Genomic DNA, 27824 nt, shown 5'->3' with positions numbered 1-27824 from the left:
AGTACTGGGTATGCTCACCTGATAAATGACTAGTTTGCCTTTGAAGATTGCCAGGAAGTGTTTGGGCTCCTTCCCCATAATGACACGTACCTGGACCGCCTGGCCATTCACCTTGTTATCCAGTTCAACACATTGGTATGCTGATGCTGTCACCTCATCATGGCTGGCCTTCAGACCCTGTAAGATGTGTGATGATATATTGGTCAATCTATTTATTAATTCAATAACATATTTCTTTTTTAAAATAATTATCTCAACGCTTTACACAAAAATACAACGGATATTATAATCGGCTCCGTCCGTCATCTGTCTGTCCATCCATCACTCCATCTCCTCCAAGATTGTGCATAAATTCAACAAACTTGGTGGATCAAAAAAAAAATTGCGACTACAGGCACATTTTAAAATTATACTCTGTATATCCATCCATCCATTGGGACCTTACTCTGTTCAGAGCGTTGGTGCTGCCTAAGCAGTGTCCTGGGCTATAGGGCACAATCCTGGACGGGTCGCCATGCCGACGCAGGATACCAGCAAGCTGGCACTCATTTTGCCGACCTCAGAAGGATGACAGGCAGAGTCAACCCCACCTGGTATTAATTCAACGGAAAAGTGGGATTTTAACTCAGGATCCAAGGATCCCAAACCCACCACTCTCGCCATTAAGCCAACACCAGGCATAAACTTTGTATATGCAATCAACATTGGGGGATGTATGGAATATGTGATTTTTGGGGGGGGGGGATTTGACCCCAAACAAAAGCAAAGGTCAAAACATGAAAAAAATTCAACTCAAAATTTGATATTGGGTCATTCCTGGAGGAACGTTTTGCCATCTTTCAACTTAGCTTTAGGTGTGAAACGCGGGGATTTGCCATGGCGTGCCATCAACTTAGCTCGAGTTATAGCTCGCATTTTTTGCAGTGTTTATAGCTCATTGACTCCCTTGGAATGATTATTTATGTGAAACCGCTGATGAGTTAACATAGATTCATTTTGTGCCATTTTGGGATTGGCATATGACAAAACGAAAAATCAATTTAGCTTTTGCTTCTACAAACTATAACAAGATCAAAACAGCTTAAGAGTGTGGGCTGATAATCGACTGGTACAACATCATAAAGAGCATGATAACAATCTGTTTTGTGTTGTTAGTATTTGTGAGCATGGAGAGGCAGGAAAGGTTCAAATCTGAACTGTCTGATTACAGGTATTGGAAGACTCAGTTCTGACAAAGTTGTTGACTGTCAAAGTGCTGATATCAAGGCACATCAAAAGTTCAAGGTTAAATTTAGGACTGAGAACGAAATGTTTTACTCATTTTAGCTTCATAATCATGTTACTTTGCAGATTCAAGTTGAATATCCTGAGAAACAGATAAATATAATGTTTGGTGCTACAGACTGACGGATGTAATCGTCAATCTGTATAAATACACATCTGTTAATATTTAAATGCCAAGAAGATATGGAATATCTGGGAATGGTGGTTTGAATCGTATTTTAATAATGTCACATTCAAAAATTTCCCTTGGCAAGTCACAACCCTTTAGGACAGCTCTTTTGTTTGAAATTTAGATCTTAGAGATTTTATGGTTTATTTGGCAAGATAAGGTCTTTGTGTAGAGAACCTGTACAAATTCATTTGCATGTATTGATCAGATGATTGCTCGACTTTTTCATTAAAAAACAACATGATCTATAAGAAGTAGCAGCAATTCTTAAAGAGTAGCAGCAATTCCATCAGTATCGATTTATGAAGATCAAATATTTTAATAGCAACTTTCGCAAGAATACAGGGGGTGTTAAAATTCTGTGCGAATGATTACGTACCATAGTTCAAGACACACCAAAATATTGTAACAAAAGTGACCCAAAGTAAAATGAAGAGTTAAATGTGTATGGGATAGTTATATTCTTAAATATGAGGAGTTCAGATAGGTGTTTTTGTATTTGTGTTAAAAATAAATTTACCAGGGCTTGGTGTGTAGAAAAGGGCTGGTTCTAATTCCCCTCACTGCATCACACACCTTGTTGGTGTTTTGTACGTGATCATGTGAGCTTCCAACTGACAGCCACACCTGAGCGCATGCTCATTTGTTACCATAGTCAGTGGGACAAACAATTAATTAGCAGGGTCCATTGCATGGAGAAGCACACATGGCAACCATTTTACCACCACCAGTCAAAGGGATTCAAACTTGGACTGTACTGCGGTTGTCAGCCAATTGGGAGGAGGAAGAACATCACATAGGCCAACAATTTCATTCTTAGGGCATCGAGAGATCAGGAGTTGGCTCTGGGAGTTGCCATAGAGCAGAGCTCAACACTGAGATCTGGGATGGGGGACTGCCGCACCAAGAACATTTGTGTGCTGTGCTGTGACATATGACTTTGGAGACTCCAGCTGCAGACATCTCCATGTTATGGATATCCATCTCCTTGCTGTACCATGTGTGATTTCAGAGAGAGGGATGGCACAGGTGCGATCGCCATAGTGAGAAACAGTTGGGAAACTTCACCCTGTGAGCATGTAGATGCTGAGCAATTGGAGTGGTAACGCACTCTGGAGGGATTTCCCGTTTAATGCTGTCACAGCTTTATTGAGTCTCAGGCCAATGCGGCTCAATTGACAGACTGCTCTTTTCTTCTTTAATTTCTCTCTTTCCCCATTTATGTTCCCAGTGTTGTCCTCATGTAATAAAGTAGGTAAAAAGCCCATGGGTGGGAAATTAGACAAGTGGATTCATTTGGAGATTCTTTAGCTATTTGTTGAGCTCAGCCTTCTCTTTCTTTCTATTCTTTAATATATATATGTGTATCTTCTTCTATCGGCTGCTCCTGTTCGGGGTCGCCACAGCGGATCATCCATTATGATCTGCATAATGATTTGGCACAGGTTTTACGCTGGATGCCCTTCCTGACACAACCCTGGTCGCCTCTTACGACACATGGATATGGTATACCTATTCTGACCAGGGCATACACCGGCCCAGTACACTGGTACTCACTTCACCGACCTCGGAAGGATGACAGGCTGAGTCAACCTCCTGGTGTGTATTAATTCAACCGGCCAACGGGGATTGAACTCAGGACCTTTTGGATCCCAAGCCGCTACCCTAACCACTACGCCAACACCAGGCGCTATATATATATATATATATATATATATATATATATATATATATATATATATATATATATATATATATATATATATATATATATATATATATATATATATATATATATATATATATATATATATATATATATATATATGAAAGGTGGACGTAATGATGAAGAGAAGAAAGGTGGACATACTGTGTGTACAAGAGACCAAGTGGATGGGGAGTAAGGCAAGGAGCATTGGAGGTGGTTTCAATGCTAGGAGCATTGGAGGCTGGAGTGAGTTAGATGAAGTGGTGGAGAGTGTATCCAAGGATGAAAGAGTGGTGATTGGAGCAGATTTCAATGGGCATGTTGGGGAAGGGAATAAAGAGGATGAGGAGGTGATGGGTAGATACGGTCTCAACAAGAGAAATGTGGAAGGGCAAATGGTGGTAGAGTTTGCAAAAAGAATGGAAATGGCAGTGGTAAATACGTATTTCAAGAAGAAGGAGGAACACAGGGTGACATACAAGAGTGGAGGAAAGTGCACACAGGTGGATTACATCTTAAGCAGGAGATGCAACCTGAAAGAGATTAGTGACTGTAAGGTGGTGGCAGGGGAGAGTGTAGCTCGACAGCATCGATTGGTGGTCTGTAGGATGACTTTTGAGGTGAGGTTGAGGAAGAGAGTGAGGGCTGAACCAAGGACCAGATGGTGGAAGCTGAAGGAGGAAGACTGTTGCGTGAAATTTAGGGAGGAGGTGAGATAGGCGTTGGATGGTGATAAAGATGGGTGGGATGATTGGGCAACGACAGCAGAAGTTGTGAGGGAGATAGCTAGGAAGCTACTTGGTGTGACATCTGGACAGAGGAAGGAAGATAAGGAGACTTGGTGGTGGAATGAGGAAGTACAGAAAAGTATAAGGAAGAAGGGGTTGGTGAAAAAGAAGTGGGATAGTCAGAGAGATGAAGAAAGTAGGCAGGAGTACAAGGAGTGGCATCGAAAGGCAAAAAGAGAGGTGGCAAAGGCCAAGGAAAAGGCATATGACGAGCTGTATGAGAAGTTGGATACAAAAGAAGGGGAAAAGGATTTATACCGATTGACAAGACAGAGGGACCGAGCTGGGAAGGATGTGCTGCAGGTTCGGGTGATAAAGGACGTAAATGGGAATGTGCTGACGAGCGAGGAGAGTGTGTTGAGAAGGTGGATGGAGTACTTTGAGGAGCTGATGAATGAAGAAAATGAGAGAGAGAGAAGGTTGGAAGAGGTGGAGATAGTGAATCTGGAAGTGGGGTGGATCAGTAAGGATGAAGTGAGGACTGCTATGAAGAAGATGAAAAGTGGAAAGGCGGTTGGCCCAGATGGTATACCAGTGGAGGCATGGAAGTGCTTTGGAGAGATGGCAGTGGGGTTGTTAACCAGATTGTTTAATAAAATCTTGGAAAGTGAGAGGATGCCGGAGGAGTGGAGATTAAGGGTACTGGTTCCGATTTTCAAGAATAAAGGTGATGTGCAGAGCTGTGGAAATTACAGAGGGATAAAGTTGTTAAGCCACACCATGAAGTTGTGGGAAAGAGTAGTGGAAGCTCGGTTGAGAGGAGAGGTGACGATCTGTGAGCAGCAATATGGGTTTATGCCAGGAAAGAGCACCACTGATGCGATGTTTGCTTTGAGAATGTTGATGGAGAAGTATAGGGAAGGCCAGAGAGAGTTACATTGTGTGTTTGTGGATTTAGAGAAAGCTTATGATAGGGTGCCAAGAGAGGAGTTGTGGTATTGTATGAGGAAGTCGGGAGTGGTGGAGAAGTATGTGAGGATCGTGCAGGATATGTATGAGGACAGTGTGACAGCGGTGAGGTGTGCGGTAGGAATGACGGACCGGTTTAAGGTAAAAGTGGGATTGCACCAAGGATCGACTCTGAGCCCTTTCCTGTTTGCAATGGTGATGGACAGGTTGACGGACGAGATAAGACTGGAGTCCCCATGGACTATGATGTTCGCGGATGACATCATGATCTGTAGGGAGAGTAGGGAGCAGGCTGAGGTGAGCCTTGAGAGGTGGAGGTACGCACTGGAGAGAAGGGGAATGATAGTAAGTCGGAGTAAGACGGAGTACATGTGCATAAATGAGAGGGAGGGTGGTGGTATGGTGCGGTTGCAAGGAGTTGAGGCGGGGAAGGTGGATTGGTTTAAATACTTAGGATCAACTGTCCAAAGTAACGGAGAGTGTGGGAGAGAAGTGAAAAAGAGAGTGCAGGCAGGATGGAGTGGGTGGAGAAGAGTTGCAGGAGTGATTTGTGACAGAAGGGTAGCTGCAAGAGTGAAGGGGAAAGTATATTAGACGGTAGTGAGACCAGCTATGTTGTATGGTTTGGAGGCGGTGGCACTAACAAAAAGACAGGAAGCGGAGCTGAAGGTGGCAGAGTTAAAGATGCTGCGATTCTCGTTGGGAGTGATGAGGATGGATAGGATAAGAAATGAGTATATTAGAGGGACAGCGCAGGTCGGACGGTTTGGAGACAAAGTGAGAGAGGCGAGATTGAGATGGTTTGGACATGTGCACAGGAGGGAAGCAGAGTCTATCAGGAGAAGGATGTTGAAAATGGAGCCGCCAGGCAGGAGGAGAAGAGGAAGGCCAAGGAAGAAATTCATGGATATGGTGAGGGCGGACATGTGGGTGGTTGGAGTGTCAATGGAAGATGTGGAGGATAGAGCGAAATGGAGACGGTTGATCCGCTGTGGCGACCCCTAACGGGAGCAAGCCGAAAGAGGAAGAAGAAGATATATATATATATTTTATATATATATATATATACATATATATATACATATATATATACATATATATATACATATATATATACATATATATATATATATATATATATACATATATATATATATATATATATACATATATATATACATATATATATACATATATATATACATATATATATATATATATATATATATATATATATATATATATATATATATATATATATATATATATACACATATATATATACACATATATATATACACATATATATATATATATATATATATATATATATATATATATATATATACATATATATATATATATATATATATATATATATATATATATATATATATATATATATATATATATATATATATATATATATATATATATATATATATATATATATATATATATATATATATATATATATATATATATATATATATATATATATATATATATATATATATATATATATATATATATGAGATATACTCTTGCCTTAGCACAACTGTTGTAAGGAAATATAAATTACTTCCAACCACTGGTTAAACAGACTCTGTGGTGCGATGATTCGAGCATGCACTTTGAGTCTGGGAAGGCAGCAGTTTGAACCCTGGCCGAGTCATGCAAAGACTGAAAATGATACGTGCTGTTTCCTTGCTCCACACTCAGCATTTAAAAAGGATAGACCATGGAAAAACAACCACAGATTGGCCATCATACTGCAGGCTTTTATTGGCCTTATGGCCTATTGCTGTGTGAAAATTATTTGTCATGGAATTCATTTGTTTATCCTCGCTGGTGTTTTCACGCTTGTAGCATGACATGTGACCACTCGTGATTTGGCTGTATTTGGAGGGAAAACCCAATCAGTTCTCACTTAATAAAATATCCCCAGCAGGCAGTGGCTGGAATTTTATAATTAACAACCCCCTGCCTTTCCAGCCAAAGAGAGACTCAAAAAGCAACCAAGAAAGGCTACACAAGATAAGCTCTTTACTGTTTCAAACTGGATTTCAGTTCCCCTATAGCTGCAGACATTCACTTGTAGCACATACATAAGAAACAGAACACTACATCCCCCCCTCCCCCCACCAGCTGCTAGCCCAGTTTCATTACTTGTTGAGTCTTCAGGAACAGCGTAGATAGAAATGCGCAACACCGAGGCTCCCAAATATGTACCACATGCAATGCCGATAGAAGTCATCACTTAAGTAGCAATGCTTTTAAACCCGTATCAGTGTTTTATCCTCTGTAAATATGTCATTTATGTCCTTTTGTAAAATAGTGGCCTTGCAGGCCAAGTGAAGTGGTAGTCAGGTGCATTCTCACAAATCCTTGGACATTCGAGAGGGACCGAGATGTTTATAGGTGGAACTTTGGCTTGAATGGTGCCTGAGTGGCCAATGAGTGCACAACGGGCAGGGTGAGGTGATGTCATGTGGTGGGGCATCAGCAGATTTTATAAAAAGGGATTACGTCCACTATGCGGCAGAGTTGGGACAGTACAGAATCAGGACAGTACACCGAGCATTTTTGTCGGGTCATTCTCCATCGGAACTTCATGAGATCTCATCCACAATATTGTCTACAATTTTGGTCACATGTGAGGAAGGAAATAGCTACCATAGAGATGGCTCTGTGTTGTGCTACTTGATTGATTCTTGGGCTAGCTAGACCAACCTATGAGGGGTGCCTGAAGGAGACAACACTTTAAACATTAGAAAGGATATGATTAATTATAAGAGGATCTGATTGAGATGTTTCGGATAATGAAGGGCATCGGCAGAATAATATTGCAGAAAAGCTTTTTAGCAGAATAGACAGTGATACGACCAGGGGTCATCATGAGACAGAAAAGAAGAGGAAAGTTTGGATGAAATTAAAGTAGAGGTCTTTCACTCAGAGTAGTCAATGAATGGAGTGAACTTCCCTGGAAAGGTCGTGGCAGCAGGAATGGTAGATGCATTTAAACTGGAATTAGATAGGTTGATGGAAGTACTAGGGATAGAGGGGTCACATGGACATTGGCAGAAATCCGTGGCCTGATGGCCTCCTCCTTCATTGTTAAATTGTGTGTGCATGAAATAGACAGCCATGAAATGTCTTCTTAAGTCTCCACAGGTTTCCTGAATTTCACAAATCATGCTTCAAATAAGCAAGTTGATAAATCTTAAAATGATGGAGCTGTAGGGGTTTTCTTGAAATGCATATTATTATTGTCTCGTTCCTGTCTAAAATTAATGCCATTGTCAGCACCTTTCAACACATTTCACACCATAATGATTGTATTGTGTTTGAGTAATTTGCTTATGCTGCTTTTGACATTACCTGCCACATGTAGATGATGTATGCCTGCCTGTGGTTGAGAGTGTAAGTGTACAACACCAAATAGCAGTCTCCACCATAAAACTGGCCAAAGAGCTTTTTGGGTACCGGTGCCAGCTCCAAATGTTCCACTCGAAACACCTGGAATGGAACATCGTTCAAGCAACATAGGTTTTCTTCCTCATTAACATGGCCGTGTTTGATGACTCGCATGAGCTAACTCAGAAAAGGGGGTTAAACATTACAATAACATTTTCATGCAAGTAATGAATGTCCAGTGAATTATAGTTGTTAAATATTTTTTTAAGATTACAACATACTGTTTCATTGGAGGGGATATAAATTAGTGAGAGCAATGAGTTAGCAGGTGCTTGTGTAGATTAGAATATTTTCTGGAAAAAAGGGATGCATTACAGTGAAGTTGTCCTGTTTTTACATGTGCTATGACAGGTGGTATAGTTGACATAGGAATTAGACAGGGAAATGGAATTCGTGCATGTCCTTTCTGTAAAACCAGACAAGTCACCAGGCAAAGTAAGGAGGGGTGCAATGGATGTGTCGGCGGTTCGTGTGTGGGGCGATGATAACTCCACCCCCCCCTTTTGGCCCATGCTCTAGGTATAAGGCATCCCACACAGCGCTGACCATCACAAGGACCCCGAGGATGTGCTGCCATTAGCGTGCTGCAAGATGTCGTGTCGTTTGTTTGGGCAGTGCCGGTGGCAACGCCCCATCGCGACAGTGACCATAATGCGTTACTTCATTAGCCAGTGCCAAATCGCTGTCAATACATTTACTCTTTCCCAGATGTCAAGACAGGTGTATTCTCGCTCTCCCTTCTGAAGTTCCAACAGTCATGGTCTATCTCTCTTTGAAGTCACGTGATTCTCAGCGGTTGGAGCCAGTAGGAGTTGGGATCAGGCTCAATGTCAGGCACGAGATCAGGCCCGTCTTTCTGGACATATCTCGTGTTTTTGATACAGTGTGGCAACTTGCCTTACTCTCCAAACTCTCTGCCTATGGCATCCAAGGCCAACTCCACACATGGCTGAATGACATCCTCCATTCTCGTAGCCAAAGTGTGGCTCTCAACGGAATTCTTTCATTTCCTCTCCCTGTCGAGGCTGAAGTGTCCCAAGGCAGTGTTTTGGGCCCAGTCGTATTCCTGATGTTCTCTCTGACTCTGGAAAATCCTCTTTATATATTTTCTAATGACTCAACCCTCTGCCGTGGCATCCCTTATCCTTCAAACAGGCAGGCTGCAGCCTCTTCCCTCTCTTCAGACCTTGAAAAATAATCACAAGCTGGTCAAACACTTGGAATAAGTCTTTGAATCCTAATAAATCTCACCCTCTCACTATCTCTCTCTCCAAAAGGACTGTATGGAAAACCCTCCTATCTACTTTCTTAACAATCCTCTTAAGGAAGTCCAATCATTCAAACTCATGGGTCTCACTATCAGCCATGATCTTTATTGGGCAAACTACATTTCAAAGTCGGCCTCTACCAACGGAGCATCCTCCATCGTACAAAGTCCTTCCTTGGCACACCTGAACTCTGATGCAGCTGCAAGGCTTTCATCTGAAGCTTGATGAAGTACTGCTCTCCCCTCTGGGCTGGCTCCCCTGCCTCACGTCTTGCTCAGCTTGATGCAGTGGAAACCAAGGTCTTTAATATTATTGGAATCTCCCATGATGGAACTGAGTCGATGGGCCTATCCCTTTGCCATAGCAGACAGGTCGTTGGTCTCTCTGTCTTATACTGCCTCCTTTCTTGTCTTGCATTCTCTACGGTTTCCATGTGTTGTCCCCCCCTCCAGGTTTCTGTAAGGCACACATGGTTCACCATCAACCTATTCTGGTGAAACTACCTAAATCCAGGACCACTGCCCACCTCCACTCATTTGTTCCTCATTTTCCCTGCTTGTGGAACTAACTTCCACATCCTCTTCAATATCATTCTTCCCTCCACGTCTTCAAGACAGCTGTTCACCACCATCTCAGTTGGTTCCCAATCCAAACCATGATCTTTTCTACTCTCATTGACACCCAACCCCACCCACCACCTGACTCTACCCCAATCCCTCCTCCTTCCAAATTTCTAGTTTTCCTACCTGAAAGTTTCCTTCTATATCCATTTTGCCCCATCCATTTTACCTTCTATCCTGACAAGTGCCCCCAGTCCCTGCTGATGAGAAACATCCCCATAACATGGTGCTACCACCACCATGCTTCACAGTAGGGATGGTGATGTTTGGGTGATGCACTGTGTTGTTGGGTTTGTGCCAAATATAACGTTTTGCATTTAGGCCAAAAAGTTCCATCTTGGTTTCGCCAGACCAAAAAGCACGTTGCCATGTGGCTTCAGAATCTCTGGAGTGGTTTTTTTTTGCATACCTCAAATGGGACTCAAGGTAGGATTTTTTTTTGAGTAATAGCTTCCTTCTTGCCACCCTACTGTACAGGCCAGACTTGTAGAGTGCTAGGGATATTGTTGTCTTGCACACAGTGAACAGACTTCGCCATAAAGGCCTGCAGCTCTTTCAAAGTTGCCGTTGGCCTCTTGGTGGCCTCTCTGCTCAGTCTCCTCCTTGCTTGGTCATCCAGTTTGATCTAGGCAGGATCTTGATGGTACCATACACCTTCCACTTCTTAATGATTGTCTTGACTGTGCCCCAAGGGATATTCAAGACCTTTGACATATTTTTATACCCATCCCATGATCTTTACCTTTCCACAACTTTATCCCAGAGTTCTTTTGAAAGCTCCTTGGTGCTCATGGTCGAGTCTTTGCTGTGAAATGCATTACCCAGTAGAGGAAACCTACAGGAACAGCTGATTTTATTCTGAAATAATGAGAATCATTACAATTTAACAGAGGTAGAGGCCAATTAACTTGGTATGTGATTTTGAAGGTGATTGGTCACACCTGAGCTAATTTACAATTGCTATTATAAGTGGGTTGGACACGTAGCTAACCAAGATATTCTAGTTTTGTATTTAATTAATTTTCTGAAATTTGTAGAATGTGTTTTTCACTTGGAAGTTGTGGGTTACAATGTGTAAATAAAGGTGTTAAAAGTCTGATTTAATGCAATTTAATTCCAGGTTATGAGGCACCAAAAGTTGGACATTTTGAAACGTGGTGTAGACTTTCTATAGGCACTGTACATATCAGGGGAGCATTTAATGAGTACTACAGTACGTGTATGATTTCTAATTTGTGCGAGAATGTTTGTGAATATTTAATGTCTGTGTGACAATGAATATACATGGTATTTTTAAACTGCACTGAGGCAAGGGTTCAGCACTCAGATTCAATTTAAAGGAAATACATTGAAAAGACCATGCAAAATTGGAGTTTGCTCTGTCGGATCCGAGTCGTGTAACTTTAGCAGTTTCTCCATTTGTGGTGCAAAACAAATGATGAACAAACCTCCAGAGTTCCAGAGCCATCATCTACCATTCGCTGCTCTGCAGCAAGCTGAGGCTGAGCATGAAGTGTCGTCACATCAAATTTCACCTGTTCCACCTTGGCTGTAATTCAAAAGCAAATGAAAGAAGCTCTTGAGTACAAAGATAGTCTTTGTTACAAAATACCATCCAATGTAATGAAGTGTGTATGAAGAGGTTAACAGAAAAGTGGAAGAAAACATCTTCCAAGGAAAATATTTTCTTGTTAATATTGAAAATTGCTCTTATCGAATTGCTGGTTTTCATAAGCATCTGATGTAAAAAAATAAAATAAAATAAAAAAAGCTGGGACCAAACCAGGGGTGTTGTTGAAGAATGCAATGTTTTGTGTTTTTGGGTGACTGCATACAGTTGTTTCAAAGGTATTGGTGCTATTTAGATTGTGTCTCTATTGAATATTTTTGTTGTAATAATTGTTTATTTTTCAGGTTATGTTCAAGTGAGTTGGGAAAATGTCTGGCACCAAGTTTCATTTGTCTGGAGTAAATATAAATATGTCGTCACACAACCCAACGACAAAGTGAAATGGTAGAATGGTATGTATGTACCTTGAGAAAAGGTCTGTGATCAAGACTCAGCAGCTTCATTGCAAACATTTCAAAGTGAGAGACCCATCCAGGAAGAACTGTATTCTTCACAATGTCAAGAAGTTACAGAAAGAAGATACTATTCACAATCTTATTAAATCAGGGAAAATAATACTGGGCGTTCAGAAGAGAACATTGAGGCAGTGAGACTATCGTCACTCAAAGTTCAAGAAGATCCTTTTGTAGACAACTGTCTTTCTGAACCTGAGGCATGACATGAAACTTTATCCATGCAAAGTACAGATCAAACAAAATAGAGATCAGACTAGGTAGAGATGTTCAGCAACAGGGTAATCTCCACCAATACAGAGCACATCTGGTTTCCCCATTCCCCAGATCTCAACCCATTGTACTTCTTTCTGTGGAGCAACACGAAAGACAATGTTTACAAAGACAACCCTCATAGCATCCAGTGGCTATTGAGGAGTGTCTAAGATCCATGTCATTCTTGGCATACAAGAGGGTTACACAGAACTTCGCAGGCAGAGTGAATGCTAGCCTGGCACACCGAACACGTCACCCATGCTGTTCCACGCCATTCTATCATTTTATAAATCAAAGTACCAAAACATCTTCCAAGTCTCTACTTTATGATGGGTGATTGTTAATTTTTTTATTAATCTTGTGCACCTTTTTCAAAATTACGCATTGAAATGGCACTATACTAAAACTTTTGAAACAAAAAACTGTAAAACGAAAACTGTATTTATTAAATATACAAGTACAGTGAAAATTAACATTCCCCTGCCCTTTTCAAAACTAATTCAGAACTGAAAAAGTGCATAGAAAGAAATGCAGTACCAGTACTGTGCTATACTACATTGTATATACCCAGGCAAAAAGAACATTCCTTTCCTGTAGTAATTCTCTGCAGACTACTGTAGTAGGACCTGTTACCAACTATAGTATATGAGAGTATAACTCTCATATACTATAGTTCTAACCGTAGCACTTTTGCCTGGGGTTGGTAAATGCAAATGTCTTTATTTTTTATTTTTTGAATGCATAGTCGAGGCTCGTGGAAGAGCGAGTGCACTGAATGGATCAGAACGTAACAGATAAAAACAAGATGTAAAATGCGCAAAAGGAAGTGGGAGCTGTATGCGTTGTGAAGGTGGTTAAAATATATATGTACAGTATTTGTTTTGGTTCCGTAGCCATAAGCGAAATTATGCTATAGATTTGCATCGATTGGTAAAAGGAGAAACATCCATCCATCTATCCATCCATGTGTATGTATGTGTGTTTTTTCTATTGCCACTGCTCAATAATTATATTAACAAGAAAAGGTAGGAACTGGACCTCTCTCATCCACAGATATTTCCCATATCTCCTCTATTTCCATCAGTCTGATTTACATTCAGGAACAGAACAATTATGGTAAACCGTTTTGAAATTTCAGCTCTTTCGTCTAAATGCTGAAAATTATGTTAAAAAGACGATTTGAATGACAAATTTCACACTAGCAACGATAGGTTAAAAGTTCCCAGATGAACATAAACAGGTTACTGAAAACACACACAGCGCATACGCAAAAGGTATCGTCAGCATTCATACGTCATTTTGAAAGTCACTTAATACATCGTAAAAATAGGTCAAAGATCAGATCAAGCCATAAATAGGTCAGCATGACCTCATTTGCAAAAGAAAATTCTATTTGGATATTCCAAGGTGCAAAATCACCTGTATGTGAACACAGAAACCTTTGCCACATCAATAAATTAAGACAAATAACCATTGTTGAAAAAATAAATAAATAAATAAATAAAACGCTCTCTCACAGACAACCAATGTGTTTTTTTGTAAATAAAGACAAATTAGTCTCTCGGTCCTATAACAAGTTATTTTATTAATGCCAGGCCTTGTCTGAATTGGTTAAAAAATAGTATGTTCAGTATGCCAAAAACCTTAATTTAGTGACGAATTTTGAACTTTGATCCCTGCATAATCCCGATAATGACTCCAATCCTAAAAACAATTTGCATTCCTGACCAGGACTATTCGATAGCACCTGTGTGCCAACTTTCATTTCAATCATGTCAAAATTTCCTGATTCTCGGTGCGTATGTATGTATATTTGAACCTCATAGAATCGAATATGACTTGGCCGACATACGCAAAATTGTGCATTCATGCTCATTGACTAAAATACAAGGGAATGGCAATGAAAATGTGTGCATTTGTTTTAGGGTTTCACCTTTGACCAACTAAAATCACAACAAGGCCTTAAAAATCTGAATTTAAAACAAAGTTTGATGGTGTATTGGACCGTGGTCCGTTCATGCCAAATTTGAATGGTTTTGATCAGAAATGAAGGAATGGTATGCAATTGTAATTGGTGGCAGGAAAAAAAAAACATACAGTCATTACCCCTGGGCGTTCACCTGGTGGAGGTTGGATACGAGAACCAGGGAACCAGTGGTAGGCATGGATGACCCAGAAATGTGTAACGAAGAAAGTAAATAGCTATGGATTTTTTTTCATGCCATGAACAAACTGGTACATCATGGGTGATAAAGGTTGTGGTGAAGTTTCATCGAAATTGGGTGGGTCTGGTTTCAGTAAAGAAAGCAAATACATATTTGGGGTGGCAACACCCCCATAGAACCTCTTAGATTACTCCAATTTTTTTAATGTTGTGAACAAACTTTATACATCATGGGTGACGAAGGTTGTGGTCAAGTTTCATTGGAATTGTGTATGCAGCTTCTGAGAAGAAAGAAATGGATATGTTGAGGGGCAACACCACCCCCGGCCCTGTATAACCCCTTCGACCCCAATATCTTTTTAATGGTGTGAACAATTTTTGGTACGTCATGGGTGATGAAGGTTGTGGCCAAGTTTCATCAAAATTGTGTGTGTAGTTTCAGAGAAGAAAGCAAATACATATTTTGGGGGGCAACCCCCTTTAAACCCCGTTAAACCCCAATTTTTCTCATGTTATGAACAAACTTCCTTCAAATTCCTTACTTATTTCAAATTCAAATTCTTTCAAATTCAAACCTCAAATCCACCTCCTTCAAATTCCCTGCTTTCCTTCCTGAAAGTCCCTGTGGTATCCATCTTGTTTACCCCATGTTTCCCACCCCATCCCTCTCCCTTCCACAGATCTTCTCATGTCTCTGTTCCCCACTGTTTTGTGCTTCCCTCTCCTGCCCCTCTTGTCTCCTAACTTTGTTGTACATTCTGTGTGTTAGCCCTTATACAAGCCTTGACAATGCATATATGTATGTGTGTGTATATATATATATATATATATATATATATATATATATATATATATATATATATATATATATATATATATATATATATATATATATATATATATATATATATATATATATATATATATATATATATATATATATATATATATATATATATATATATATATATATATATATATATATATATATATATATATATATATATATATACCGGGCGTAGTGGCGTGCGCCTGTAATCCGGCTACTCGGAGGCTTGGGTTGGAGGATCGCTTGAGGACGGGGGCTCTGCACTGGGCAGGGTGTAGAGCAGCCTGGAATCATGGCGAAACCCAAATCCTGATCCCTGCGTCGTAAGAGGTGACCAGGGTTGCGTCAGGAAGGGCATCCGGCGTAAAACCTGTGCCAAATCAGTATGCGGATCATAACGGATGATCCGCTGTGGCGACCCCTAACGGGAGCAGCCGAAAGATGAACAACATATATATATATATATAAAACTTTGGTACATCATGGGTGATGAAGGTTGTGGTGAGGTTTCAACAGAATTGTGTGTGGAGTTTCAGAGAAGAAAGTAAATACATATTTTGGGGGCAACCCACCCCCCCTCCTCCTCCCTGGAGACCCCCTTAGACCCCAATTTTTTTTCAGTGGTGTGACCAAGCATTGGAACATCACGGGTGATGAAGGTTGTCATCAAGTTTCATCGGAATTGGGTGTGTAGTTTCGAAGAAGAAAGCAAATACATATTTTGGGGGCAACCCACCCCCCTCCTCCTCCCTGGAGACCCCCTTAGACCCCAATTTTTTTCAGTGGTGTGACCAAGCATTGGTACATCACAGGTGATGAAGGTTGTCATCAAGTTTCATCGGAATTGGGTGTGTAGTTTCGAAGAAGAAAGCAAATACATATTTTGAGGGGCAACCCCCCCTTACACTCCCTTCGACCCCGATTTTTCTCATGTCATGAACAAACTTTGGTACATCATGGGTGATGAAGGTTGTAGTCAAGTTTCATTGGAATTATGCGTGTCATTTCTGAGAAGAAAGCAAATACCTCTTTGGGGGGGGCAATCCCCCCCTGTAAACTCCCTTCATAGACCCCCTCAGATCGTGTTGTTTTTTAATGTCATGAACAATCTTTGGTCCATCACGGGTGATGAATGTTGTGGTCAAATTTCATCACAATTGCAAGTGTAGTTTTTGAGAAGAGAGCAAATACCTATTTTGGGGGGCAACCCTCATAGACACCCTTAGGGCCAGATTCTGTTAATATGATGAATAAACTTTGGTACATGCGCAGTGATGAACGTTGTAGTAAAGTTTCATTCAAATCGTATGTGTCGTTTCAGAGAAGAGGTTGCAAGTATTTGTGGACGGACGGACGACGTGGCATCCCATAAGCGCCCCAGGACTACGTTCCAGGTGAGCTGAAAAAAGAGTGACACTTGTCACTCTTTGACACTTTGAAAAAAAGTGACACTTGTCACAAATTAGACACTTGTCGTTTTTGGTGAATCCAGGTCAAAGGTCAAGGTCAAGGTCACCAAAAAACCGAAATTCTTATTTTCGCAATAACGTCCGCGAAAATGGTCGTATCGACTTCAAACCAAATCCAAAATGTGCATCTTCCAATTCTGCATCCAACCATATGTCTCGTTGGGGTGTCACACCAACATCCTTCTTAGCGGTCGGGGGTCTAATGTCAGGGGGGGGGTCGGGTCAAAACTTTCAAATTGCGATAAAAACGCCATTTCAAGTCCGATTGACTTCCAAGTTATGATCATGACCAGACTAAGTGCTATAACTCATTAAACAGTAGCACTATCGACTTATAAGAACCAAATTGATTTCGAGGTTTTTGTTTTTTTTCAGATATCATGGAGATATGACAAAGTTATTCGGCAATTCCTTTCTCAACGAGCAATTTCATTTATTTATTTTTGCCTCTACAGAGCTGTCAGTTGTCGACACACCACCCAAATAAAGGTTAGCGTCAGAAGAATGTGTTGCATGCTTTGGAACAAGATCGCCTGTAGGGCGGGTACACTCTGCTAGTCAACATAAACCACAATATATCAACCTCCTTTAAAAGGAAGGGGAGACATAATTATTGTTTTCAGCAAATATTTGTTTTTGTAACAGATACATTGCACACCCTCACATGCATGAACAATGCAACTGCATATTTTTTTCAAAATTCCTTTCAAGTTTTCAAAGTTATTTGGAGCAGGCAAAATATTTTTGAAATGATTAATCATCATTTGTCATGCTATCACAACTAGAACCTGAGTAGAAGCCGACATTCAACCTACATGTCATGGTAATACTGACTATGATCATGTCGTCCTCCATATCATTGAACAAGTTGTCGTTGATTTGCTTCGCAAATAATTTGAACTTGGATGGATTTATATAAAGCAAACATCTATAGATTTTCTTATCTCACTGTTCATGGTGCGAAGGCCATTTTGACCTTTTGCTTTGTTTACCTCTTCACAGCAGCAGTTTTCAAGGAATTGCATGCCCAGTAAGAAACCTGTATTGTACTAATGTGTATTGTATCTTAAGGCCCAGTCACACCTTGACGTTTTAGCCAGCAATGGCAACGTATAAAAATGTATGTAAAACGTTGGCGTACGCTGAAGTTTTGAGGTTTTTAAAAAAGGTTTTGGTCGTATTCATAACGTGTGATCGTATGCATAACATGTTGGTCGTATGCATAACGTATTAGTAACGGGCACAGAACGTTTCGTTGTCGTCTCGATAACTTATACCAACGAATGCTAAGCCTGTTGTCGGCGTTCACAACCTATGCCCAACGATAGTTTAACTTAGGCATAGCATGCTGCACGTATCGCCGATGAACTCGTGACGTTCTCTGTTAAAAACCTGCCGCACTCCGATTTAAATCATAACCGCCTGAAAATTGGAAGTGTCAACATCGCAGTTACACCTTGACGATTTAGCCAGCGTATGCCGACCTATGAAAAATGTGTCTAAAACACTGGCACACGTGGAATACGGTATGGGTAAGTTGTGTATACGTTAGGAGCACGATGAAAAACAATGAAGTACGCTGGCATATTACGTGGTACGTCTAGTACGTCGTGAAATTTCAAGCATGCTGAAAATTTTATGACGTACTCGACGTATTTTTCACAAGTTCCGCATACGCTGGCATAAGTTCTTGGCACGCTCCGCAATCGTTTACACACGTCGGCCACACGTTACTTGTAAGTTACTCATAAGTCAAAACACGTCGAGGTAATGTTTAACATACCCGAAACTTAATTTTTAACCTACGAGTAACGTGCTTTGAACCTATTAGTAGCGTGCTTTGAACCTATGTGTAACGTATCTCAAACGCACATTGGCGTATGTAGACGAATTTGATTGACGTCTTCCGGACGACCACAGAACTTACTGAACGTGTTTCTAACTTATAGCTACCGTATAATGGCGTATTGGCAGCGTTTAGGGGAATTGGTATATACAAATGGGCTTCACAAGAAGAACCCGTCAGTGTTCCAGACTCCATGTTGAGTAGATGTCAATGTCAGTAGCAGTGGCAATAGCAGTAGTAGTAGTAGTAGTAGTAGTAGTAGTAGTAGTAGTAGTAGTAGTAGTAGTAGTAGTAGTTCGAGAGAATTTCGTGATGTCGATGTTATTAGTAGTAGAAGTAGTTTGAGAGAATTTAGTGATGTCGATGTTAGTAGTAGTAGTAGTAGTAGTAGTATCAGTAGGAGTAGTTCGAGAGAATTTAGTGATGTCGATGTTGGTAGTAGTAGTAATAGTAGTTCGAGAGAATTTAGTGATGTCGATGTTATTAGTAGTAGTAGTAGTAGTAGTAGTTCGAGAGAATTTAGTGATGTCGATGTTAGTAGTAGTAGTAGTAGTAGTAGTAGTATCAGTAGTAGTCGTTCGAGAGAATTTAGTGATGTCGATGTTGGTAGTAGTAGTAGTAGTAGTAGTAGTAGTACTAGTTCGAGAGAATTTACCGATGTCGATGTTGGTAGTAGCAGCAGTAGTAGTAGTACTTTCAAGTAACGTGTTGCAAAGTGTGAACAACGTTCGTGTAGCGTGCTTACAAAACGTTACTCATAGGTTAGAAATAAGTTTTGGGTACGCTAAACATTACCTCGACGTGTTTTGACTTATGAGTAACTTACAAGTAACATGTTTCAACATTTGTCAACGATCGCATAACGTGTCTACAGCTTATGGCCAGCGTAGCAGAATGTGTGAGTCATACGCCGGCATATGTCGTAAAATTTCAAGCATGAAAAAATTCGATGAAAACCCAAAAGTACAACGTTTAAAGCCAGCGTACAACGACGTATGGCAGTGTTTTTCAGCGTGCTCTCAATGTTATCAAAACTTACCCATAACGTATTCAACATGTACCAGCGTTTTAGACAAATTTTACAAAAATCGGCATAAGCTGGCTAAAACGTCAAGGTGTGACTGGGCCTTTACTTTTCTCAAGGCAGTATCCACCCTTGTATATTTACAACAAGATACCTCTATTGAATGGTGTTGCTACGCCATCTTGCACCCCTGGATATGCCAGAGCTAAAGGTTTTCATACTAATCAATATGTCTTGACACGACGCAGAGGCATTGGGTTTCCTCTCTCACCATATAGTGTACATTGAGGTTGTCGACCTCTATCACTTTCCTTCCATTGTTGCATCTTTTCCCCCCTTTCTGCACTCTGGCCCTCCCCAGGCCTATCACGTCGTGGGCACATGTTTACAGCAACCTATTCCTTTTTATCTTTTCCAACTCTAAGCTTTCTGTTAAGATCGACTCCTTTTTGGTCTTCGTCCCTTTTCTTTTCTCTCTGTTGCAGACTCATCTGCCTGAGTCTCCCTGCAATGCATTTTCCTCCAATTTCTCCAAAGCAGTAGCTTGTCACTATCTCGTACTGTATTTCAAACTTAATCACAAGTGGTTAATTTTTGTTTAACCAACCCTGGTCTGCTATACACTCCTCCTGTCCTCCCCGTGCAGTTTCCTCTACTCATATCGTTTGTACCTTCAATGTCTGGCTGCTATCTTTCACCCTGTTCCTGATTTGTTTCATATATATATATATATATATATATATATATATATATATATATATATATATATATATATATATATATATATATATATATATATATATATATATATCACATCTACGATGAAGAGTGCCAATTATGTTGCAATCCTGAATATAATACAGCCATTCAACAAGAATGGAAAGAATGTAACATGACGGTGCAATTCCTCACCAATAGGTGAGCTATAATGTCTATGAAGTCGATTTTTTTTTTCCTCCATTGATCAATTTAAGAAAACCAATTTAACAATCATTTACAATTCAATGATTGCATGTTCAATGAAGCAAAAGGAAAGTGTATAAAACTCAACCAAAAGCACTTCTCAGTTATAATTTTTGAGATAAACACTCCTGTCGTCCACAACAACAACATCTTCAAAGATGCTGCTCATTGATTGAAAAGAGAATCCATAACCAAGTCGTTGTTGAGCTCTTTGAATCCAAGATGGCCCCTTATAAGTACACACTTCCCATGTATACCTCTCGTTAATATAATCTTTCAAGTGAAAACCTCCGCATTAAAGGGGCGGGAAACAAAAAAAAAACCCTGTTGTTATTTTGAATCGCTGTCAATTATATTTACATGGCACGTAGGAGCCTACCGACACGGTTGATGCTGTAAGTTCTTCCAAAACCTTCCGTTTGATCCCTGTCCTTCCAATCCGTAAACAGATGCTTGAACATGGCCGATTCAGCTCCATCTACCATTGTCTCCACATTAGTTGTCTGTGGATATCCTTTGGCCTTGATGAAGCCCTAGGGAATAAAATGATGGTGCATCATGTGAGCAGCAACAGCAGCAACTACTACTACTACTACTACTACTACTACTACCACCACTCAATCTCTGCATTCCTCTATCCTTCCCTGAACTCAATGATGTTTTGTTCAACATCAATCAACAATTTTTACTTTGCTGCAGTAATGTAACAATTTCCCCCAAACAATATTAGCAAACATTCACTCACCAAGGCCTGTTTCATGGCAGCCTGCTTTTCCTCCTGGGAAGAATGCTTCCCCTTCCAGACAGAAATCTTGACACCACATTGGTCCAGAATGTAGCAGTCCTAGAGAAGAAGGCCCACATTTCTCAGTTACGCTTGGCTCAAATGTGTGCCACTTTTCGTTCCATTCGAAGCCAAATTTTTCCTGCTGCCTCCATGAATATTTTATGGATTGTTTTATTGGTGGCCAGATGCAACATGTGTCCAGGATTCTGAACACTGCAGGTATAATATTCCAGTATCAAAGAATATGTGCAGAGAAAGCTGCAGAATTCTGATGTCATGTTACGTATGATCCTCACTTTGGAGTTAAGCAGGTCTTGTGTGAGAGGCCGAGTTGCCATCTCTTCCACCATCAGCTTTCCCTCTGTATCTGAAACCCTGCCCAAAGAGAAGTGACATTAAATATACACAAACACACACCTTTCACACACTTTCACACACCTCTCCTCCCAACCCCACTCTAGTGCTTTGCACAGAGGCCAAGACAGCCCCATCGCAAGGCAGACACTGGGGTGGCTTGTCTTTGTCTTAGCAAAGGTAGTCAGGGCAGGGATTTGGAAAATGACCAGGGTACAGGCGATAACTCGCCTACTTTTCACAAAAGACACCATGGGATCTTTAACGTCCACCAATGCTTGCAGAGAGTTACCCAGCTCAACTTCAATCCAAGGGACTATGCACCTTGTGATGCAATGCCCAGCCTGTGAAGCACCAACCAGAGAGTGTATCATCTGGCTGAGAAACAAGCCCAGGTTACACATTTCAAAAGTAGGTGCACGACCTCTACACCATCCGATCCGACGCTGTGCGTACTCGTAAGCTGGAGAAGACCAATTTAACTAATGTTTTAACTGGTCTTCTCTAGTTTATGCAATGAATCTGGGCTGACAAATGCATGTATGTACATGAGTAACTCCCAAGGGAAAATTTCAAATTTGAAAATATTAAGTTTCCCACATCTAGGAGCAAATAATAAAAAAAAACTATTCAGATATTAATTGTCTGCAACGCATGTTCTCCCACTTCAGGTTAAATTTCCTTTCAAATACCCCGTAAAATTAAGTGTGATTGTGACATGACTCATGTCTGACAACCTGTGTGCCTGATTCATTCCTGACGCACCTGGTTACCTTACCCTGGTTACCTGCAAACTGCTGCTGAATTTGCCATTGGTTTTGGCACGTCTTGATATGAGCATGGCATGAATAAGTTCATTCGAGCATATCCTGAATCATTCTTCAGCAGGTTGTGGGTGAGGATTGCAGATTTTATGACGTCATATTTCAAGTAGATAATACAATGGAGGTAAAAAGGAAGATGAAAAGAATTGTGACAATATTTATGATCACTTAACCCAGGATAAAAACAATTAACTTAATACTGCTGCGCTTTGTGATGAAAGAAACTCAAAAAAACAAGTCATTATATACGGCACTGATTTAAAAAAAACATATTGATGTGGGAAATATCACAGTGGACGTGTAACAAAGATCAATGATGGTCGTCTAAAGTGGATTATTAAATAATGGCATCACCCTCCACTTATCATTTTGGCCAGCAGTAAGCAAAAGACATCATTTCATGCCATAAAGGGTTGATGTGAATGGTACTTTAACCCATGAGTGATACTTGGATAGTATCAAAGTTAAGTGAACATGTAACTACAGTCCTGGGAAGCCAGGGGCATGTTTGGTTTGATGAGGCTTTAATCCATCGGAAACACCAGCGGTTGCGTGTCCCAATTACCTCCAAGTGTGCCATTTTAGATCGGGATGAGGAAACGATTTTTGGTTGATTAAATTAATTAATTATTAAAAACAAACCATTATCATCATGACCTCGAATCACATTCAGATACCTGCCATGGTGTGTGTGTGTGTGTGTGTGTGTGTGTGTGTGTGTGTGTGTGTGTGTGTGTGTGTGTGTGTGTGTGTGTGTGTGTGTGTGTGTGTGTGTGTGTGTGTGTGTGTGTGTGTGTGTGTGTGTGTGTGTGTGTCATGTTGTGCACATCAGCCACATGCCAAACGGATAACGTTCAAGGCTTTTGGACAGTTTTAAACCGGGATTTGAAGGAAATAACAGGAATGCTGCATTCCTCTATGGCTCTCACAACAAGCCTCCAAGCGGGAAGTATCACATTTGTTCAATTAATATATGAAGAAGATCTACTGCAATTATTTTTATTAAATTTGCCATGTGCATCATATATTGTCCTATCTTGGGATAACATTTCTGCCACAACTTTTGATCCTCCAATACAGAAATAGACACCATTCTCTGCAGTCTTACAGATAAAGCTTGAGATTTGCCATGGTCTCTCTATCCGGAGTGGTGTCTGGTGTCGCAGGAGGCAGATTGCCTTTCCGCTGGCCCAGCACCGAGTGTAAGACACCCATAAGTTCAGGTGATGACGACTCCTGGTCTCCATCGACAATGCCCACCTGGGCTCGGCCACCACGCTCCCGATCTCGAATGTCTGAAGCCATCCGGACAGCCTGGTGCAGAAATGTACATTGTACAGTTATTAACCTGTCTCCCACCCCCGACGTAGCGGGACACGGGCTTTTGCAAACGTGTGTGTGTGTGTGTGTGTGTGTGTGTGTGTGTGTGTGTGTGTGTGTGTGTGTGTGTGTGTGTGTGTGTGTGTGTGTGTGTGTGTGTGTGTGTGTGTGTGCGTGCGTCTGTCTAGGCCATAACTTTATTACCATTTGAGCTGTCATCAAATTTTCAACAAACCTTTATTTTGGGAATATATAGAAAATACTTTAAAATTGGGTCAAAATGTGAAAGGCCAAAGTCATATTGACCCTAAATTTGCCCTTAGTAGCCCCATAGTAGTGTATCAAGCGTTAGACACCCCGTTTCTTTCTTCTTTTTAAAAAAAATCGCTTCTTTATTTATTTTATTTATTTATTTTCCATGTTTCTTTATTTATTTACCAATTGAACTTCAGTGTGTCTTTACCAATTGGGATTTTGTCATGAAATTTTCAACAAACCTTAATTATGAGTGCTCGTGCCGGCAAGAGATTCCAAACGGGATCGGTCTGGAGATGGAAAAAAATTCAAATGGTGTCTTTTGCCATCGGGTCGGCAAGCTAGGAGCAACAATTCGCATTTATTGCCACATCTGATGCAATTTAAATGCTCTAATGGTGGAGAGGTGCTCCGTTTGAAACTGTTTGTTCAATATATGTAGCTTTTTGATGCCTAGGGGTCCATAATAAAAATTTGTGTGGGTGTCAAAGCCAGTGACCAAAGGCAAATTAAACAAAAATTAATAAAAAGTCCAATTTTTTTAACTGTTGTTTTTGTCAAGTTTAGTTCGAGTGGAAAGTAAACGTGGACAGGCTTTGCATTTCGAGATGTTTTCTAGTTTTACATATTATTACATTGGATATAAAAGGGTGGTTGAAATTTTACCTGGATTTATTTTTAAAAGGCCGACCACTGATGTACTATGTATACAGTAAGTACATGAGCAACCTTAGAGGGAACTTGTCTTAACTCGTGTTGATAGGTCAGGTCAGGTCAGGTATGGGAGCATGTGCCAGAACAGCACGTCGCTGCGTCCACTTTCCGCCGGTACTCCAGGGGCCTCCGTCTGGCCATCCCCCAGGCAGATGCCAGGCCCATCCCCATCTCCTTGAGATGATGGTCAACCTGTTGCAACCATGAGGCACGTGGTCGACCCACTGGCCTCCTCCACTCATGAGACTCCCTCGCTGAGAGAATCTAGTGAGCAGGATCAGAGTCAGGAAAACGAGCCACATGTCCATACAGCCGCAACTGACGCTCACGGACTATGCAGGTAACAAATCTCATCCGAGTCTCTCTCAGCAACCGCTCGTTGGACACAAAATCTGACCAGCGATAGCCAAGGATTCTCCGAAGAGACCTGGTACCAAAGGAATTAAGTCTCCGTCTCAGATCCTTGGTCAGAGTCCAAGTCTCGCACCCATAGAGCAAGACTGGAAGTACCAAGGACCTGAAGACTCGGACTTTCGTCCTCCCGCACAGGTACCGGCAGCGCCACACCCCATGATCCAGTGAGTCCATGACTCCCCAGGCCCGACCCAGACGTCTATTGACCTCTGACTCGCAGCCGGCAGAGACATGAATATCACTGCCAAGGTAAGTGAATCTCTCCACGACCTCAACATCCTCACTACAAACAGACACAGACAGGACAGCAGCATCCAAGATGTCACCGAAAGCCTGGATCTTAGTTTTGACCCAAGAAACCCGTAATCCCAACGGCTCCGACTCCTCATTCAGCACCTCGAGGGCCCCCAAGAGGATGTCTAAAGTCTCCGCAAAGATGACTGCATCATCTGCAAAGTCAAGGTCCGAGATCTTGACATTCCCAAATGACGCACCGCAACTTGATCTCTCCGACATCCTCCCTAGAATCCAGTCCATACAAGTGCTGAAAAGTGTGGGAGCAAGTACACATCCCTGACGAACTCCAGTAACAACTGGAAATAAGTCAGAGATGGTACCACCACACTTCACAGCACTCTCAGTACCAGAGTAGAGTTCAGACATCAGATCGATCAGTTTTGGTGGCACCCCACGAAGACCAAGAATCCTCCAGAGGACATCCCGATTCACTGAATCGAACGCTTTACAGAGATCAACATAGGCTGCAAGCAGCCCCTGCCGAAACTCTCGTCTGCGTTCGGTGAGGACACGAAGTGCAAGGATACGGTCAATCGTTGACCTCTTTGGTGTAAAGCCTGACTGCTCTGGACGCTGGTGCTCAAGCAGATGATGGCGAACCCTATCGAGAATTATCCGAGCAAAGAGCTTGCCCGGCACTGAGAGCAGCGTCACCCCTCGGTAGTTGTTGCAGTCTTGGCGATCACCCTTCCCTTTCCAGAGAGGGACAACAAGGCCCCTCTTCCAGTCAGTTGGGATGATGCCTGTGTTCCAGGCAGAGCACAAAACTGCATGCAACGACACGAGTGCAGCATTTCCACCAGCCTTGAGAAGTTCGGCATGGATGCCACAGATCCCTGGAGCTTTGCCCCGTTTCAACTGGTTCACCGCAGCCCGTGTTTCCACAAGCGTAGGTGGACCACAGTTGATTCGAGGGTCAGCAACAGGGATTGTAACACCCTTGACGTCCAACTCGACAGTTGGGGGATCAGCCTGGTACAACCGCTCAAAGTAACCGGCCCAGCGGGCCTTCACTTCAGACTCCTCTGTCAAGAGCCTACCACTCTCTGCTCGAGCTGTAGTGCTCCGAGGGATGGGCTTGGATGAACGTAATGCGCGAATTCCCCTGTAAGCGGGACGAGAATCACCTGTCCACAGGTGATGCTCTACCCCCTCACAGATTCCTCGCACATAGGCCTCCTTGTCCACCCTCAGTGCACGTACAGTTTTACGCCTCAGCTCCCTGAACAGCTCAGCTCTGCCATTCAGCCTGGCCCTGCGACTCTGGTCAATGGTATCCAGTGTCCCTTGAGAGACAAAATTCTTCTTTGCCCTGCGGTGAGCTCCAAGGCATCCACCGGCAACATCAAGGACGGTGGTCTTGAAGGCGCTCCACAACTCTTCAGGACCCCCAAAGCACCCAGACCCCCCAAGTGTCCACTCAGCCTGTTTGCAAACTCCTCAGCTACTCTCTCATCCCTGAGCTTGGCAACATCCAGCCTCGGCTGGGATGGTACCATTCTCCAGGATTTAAGGTGCAGCTTTAGAGTTGCTACAACAAGCCTGTGGTCAGTATTGAGGAACTGAGCACTCCGGTAGACCCTGCAGTTCTGGATCATCCTCCAACGACCGTCAATGAGGACATGGTCAATCTCCTTTGCCACACCGCCAGCGTTGGAATACCAAGTCCAGCGATGAGCTTGTGGGCGCTGAAACCATGAACCAGCCACCCTAAGTCCATGACTTCTTGCAAAGTCAAGGAACTTAGTGCTATTCTGGTTCATAGTTCCTGACCCATGGGGACCAACACACACCTCATAACCATCCCTATCAGTTCCAGTCGATGCATTGAAATCCCCAAAGACTAGAAGTGTATCTCGTCTGGGGCACTGATCAACCACAGACTCGAGTGTGGCGTAGAATGCATCCTTCACGGTGAGATCACTCGCCTCAGTCGGAGCATAAACAGAGACCAGGGAAATGACACCTAAGGAGTGATGAATCCTTAATCTCATAATACGCTCG

General features: G+C 41.7%; 1 protein-coding gene across 1 annotated transcript in view; it reads right to left on the bottom strand.

The window, feature by feature from the left end:
• LOC147030062 (villin-1-like) overlaps positions 1-27824 on the bottom strand; it is a 96789-nt gene that overhangs the window by 36249 nt on the left and 32716 nt on the right. The window contains exons 7-13 of the mRNA XM_085873774.1: positions 23929-24134; positions 21939-22017; positions 21601-21699; positions 21235-21388; positions 11672-11772; positions 8240-8377; positions 19-177 (exon numbers count right to left, since the gene is read on the bottom strand). Coding sequence (XP_085729900.1) covers positions 19-177; positions 8240-8377; positions 11672-11772; positions 21235-21388; positions 21601-21699; positions 21939-22017; positions 23929-24134 — 936 coding nt within the window. The remainder of the gene's footprint in view (positions 1-18; positions 178-8239; positions 8378-11671; positions 11773-21234; positions 21389-21600; positions 21700-21938; positions 22018-23928; positions 24135-27824) is intronic.

This window comes from Eptatretus burgeri, chromosome 3 (assembly GCF_056783735.1).
Source record: "Eptatretus burgeri isolate ZD-2024b chromosome 3, Ebu_testis_v1, whole genome shotgun sequence".
NCBI classification, from domain to species: Eukaryota; Metazoa; Chordata; class Myxini; order Myxiniformes; family Myxinidae; genus Eptatretus; species Eptatretus burgeri.
This window is presented reverse-complemented; position numbering and strand designations above follow the sequence as displayed.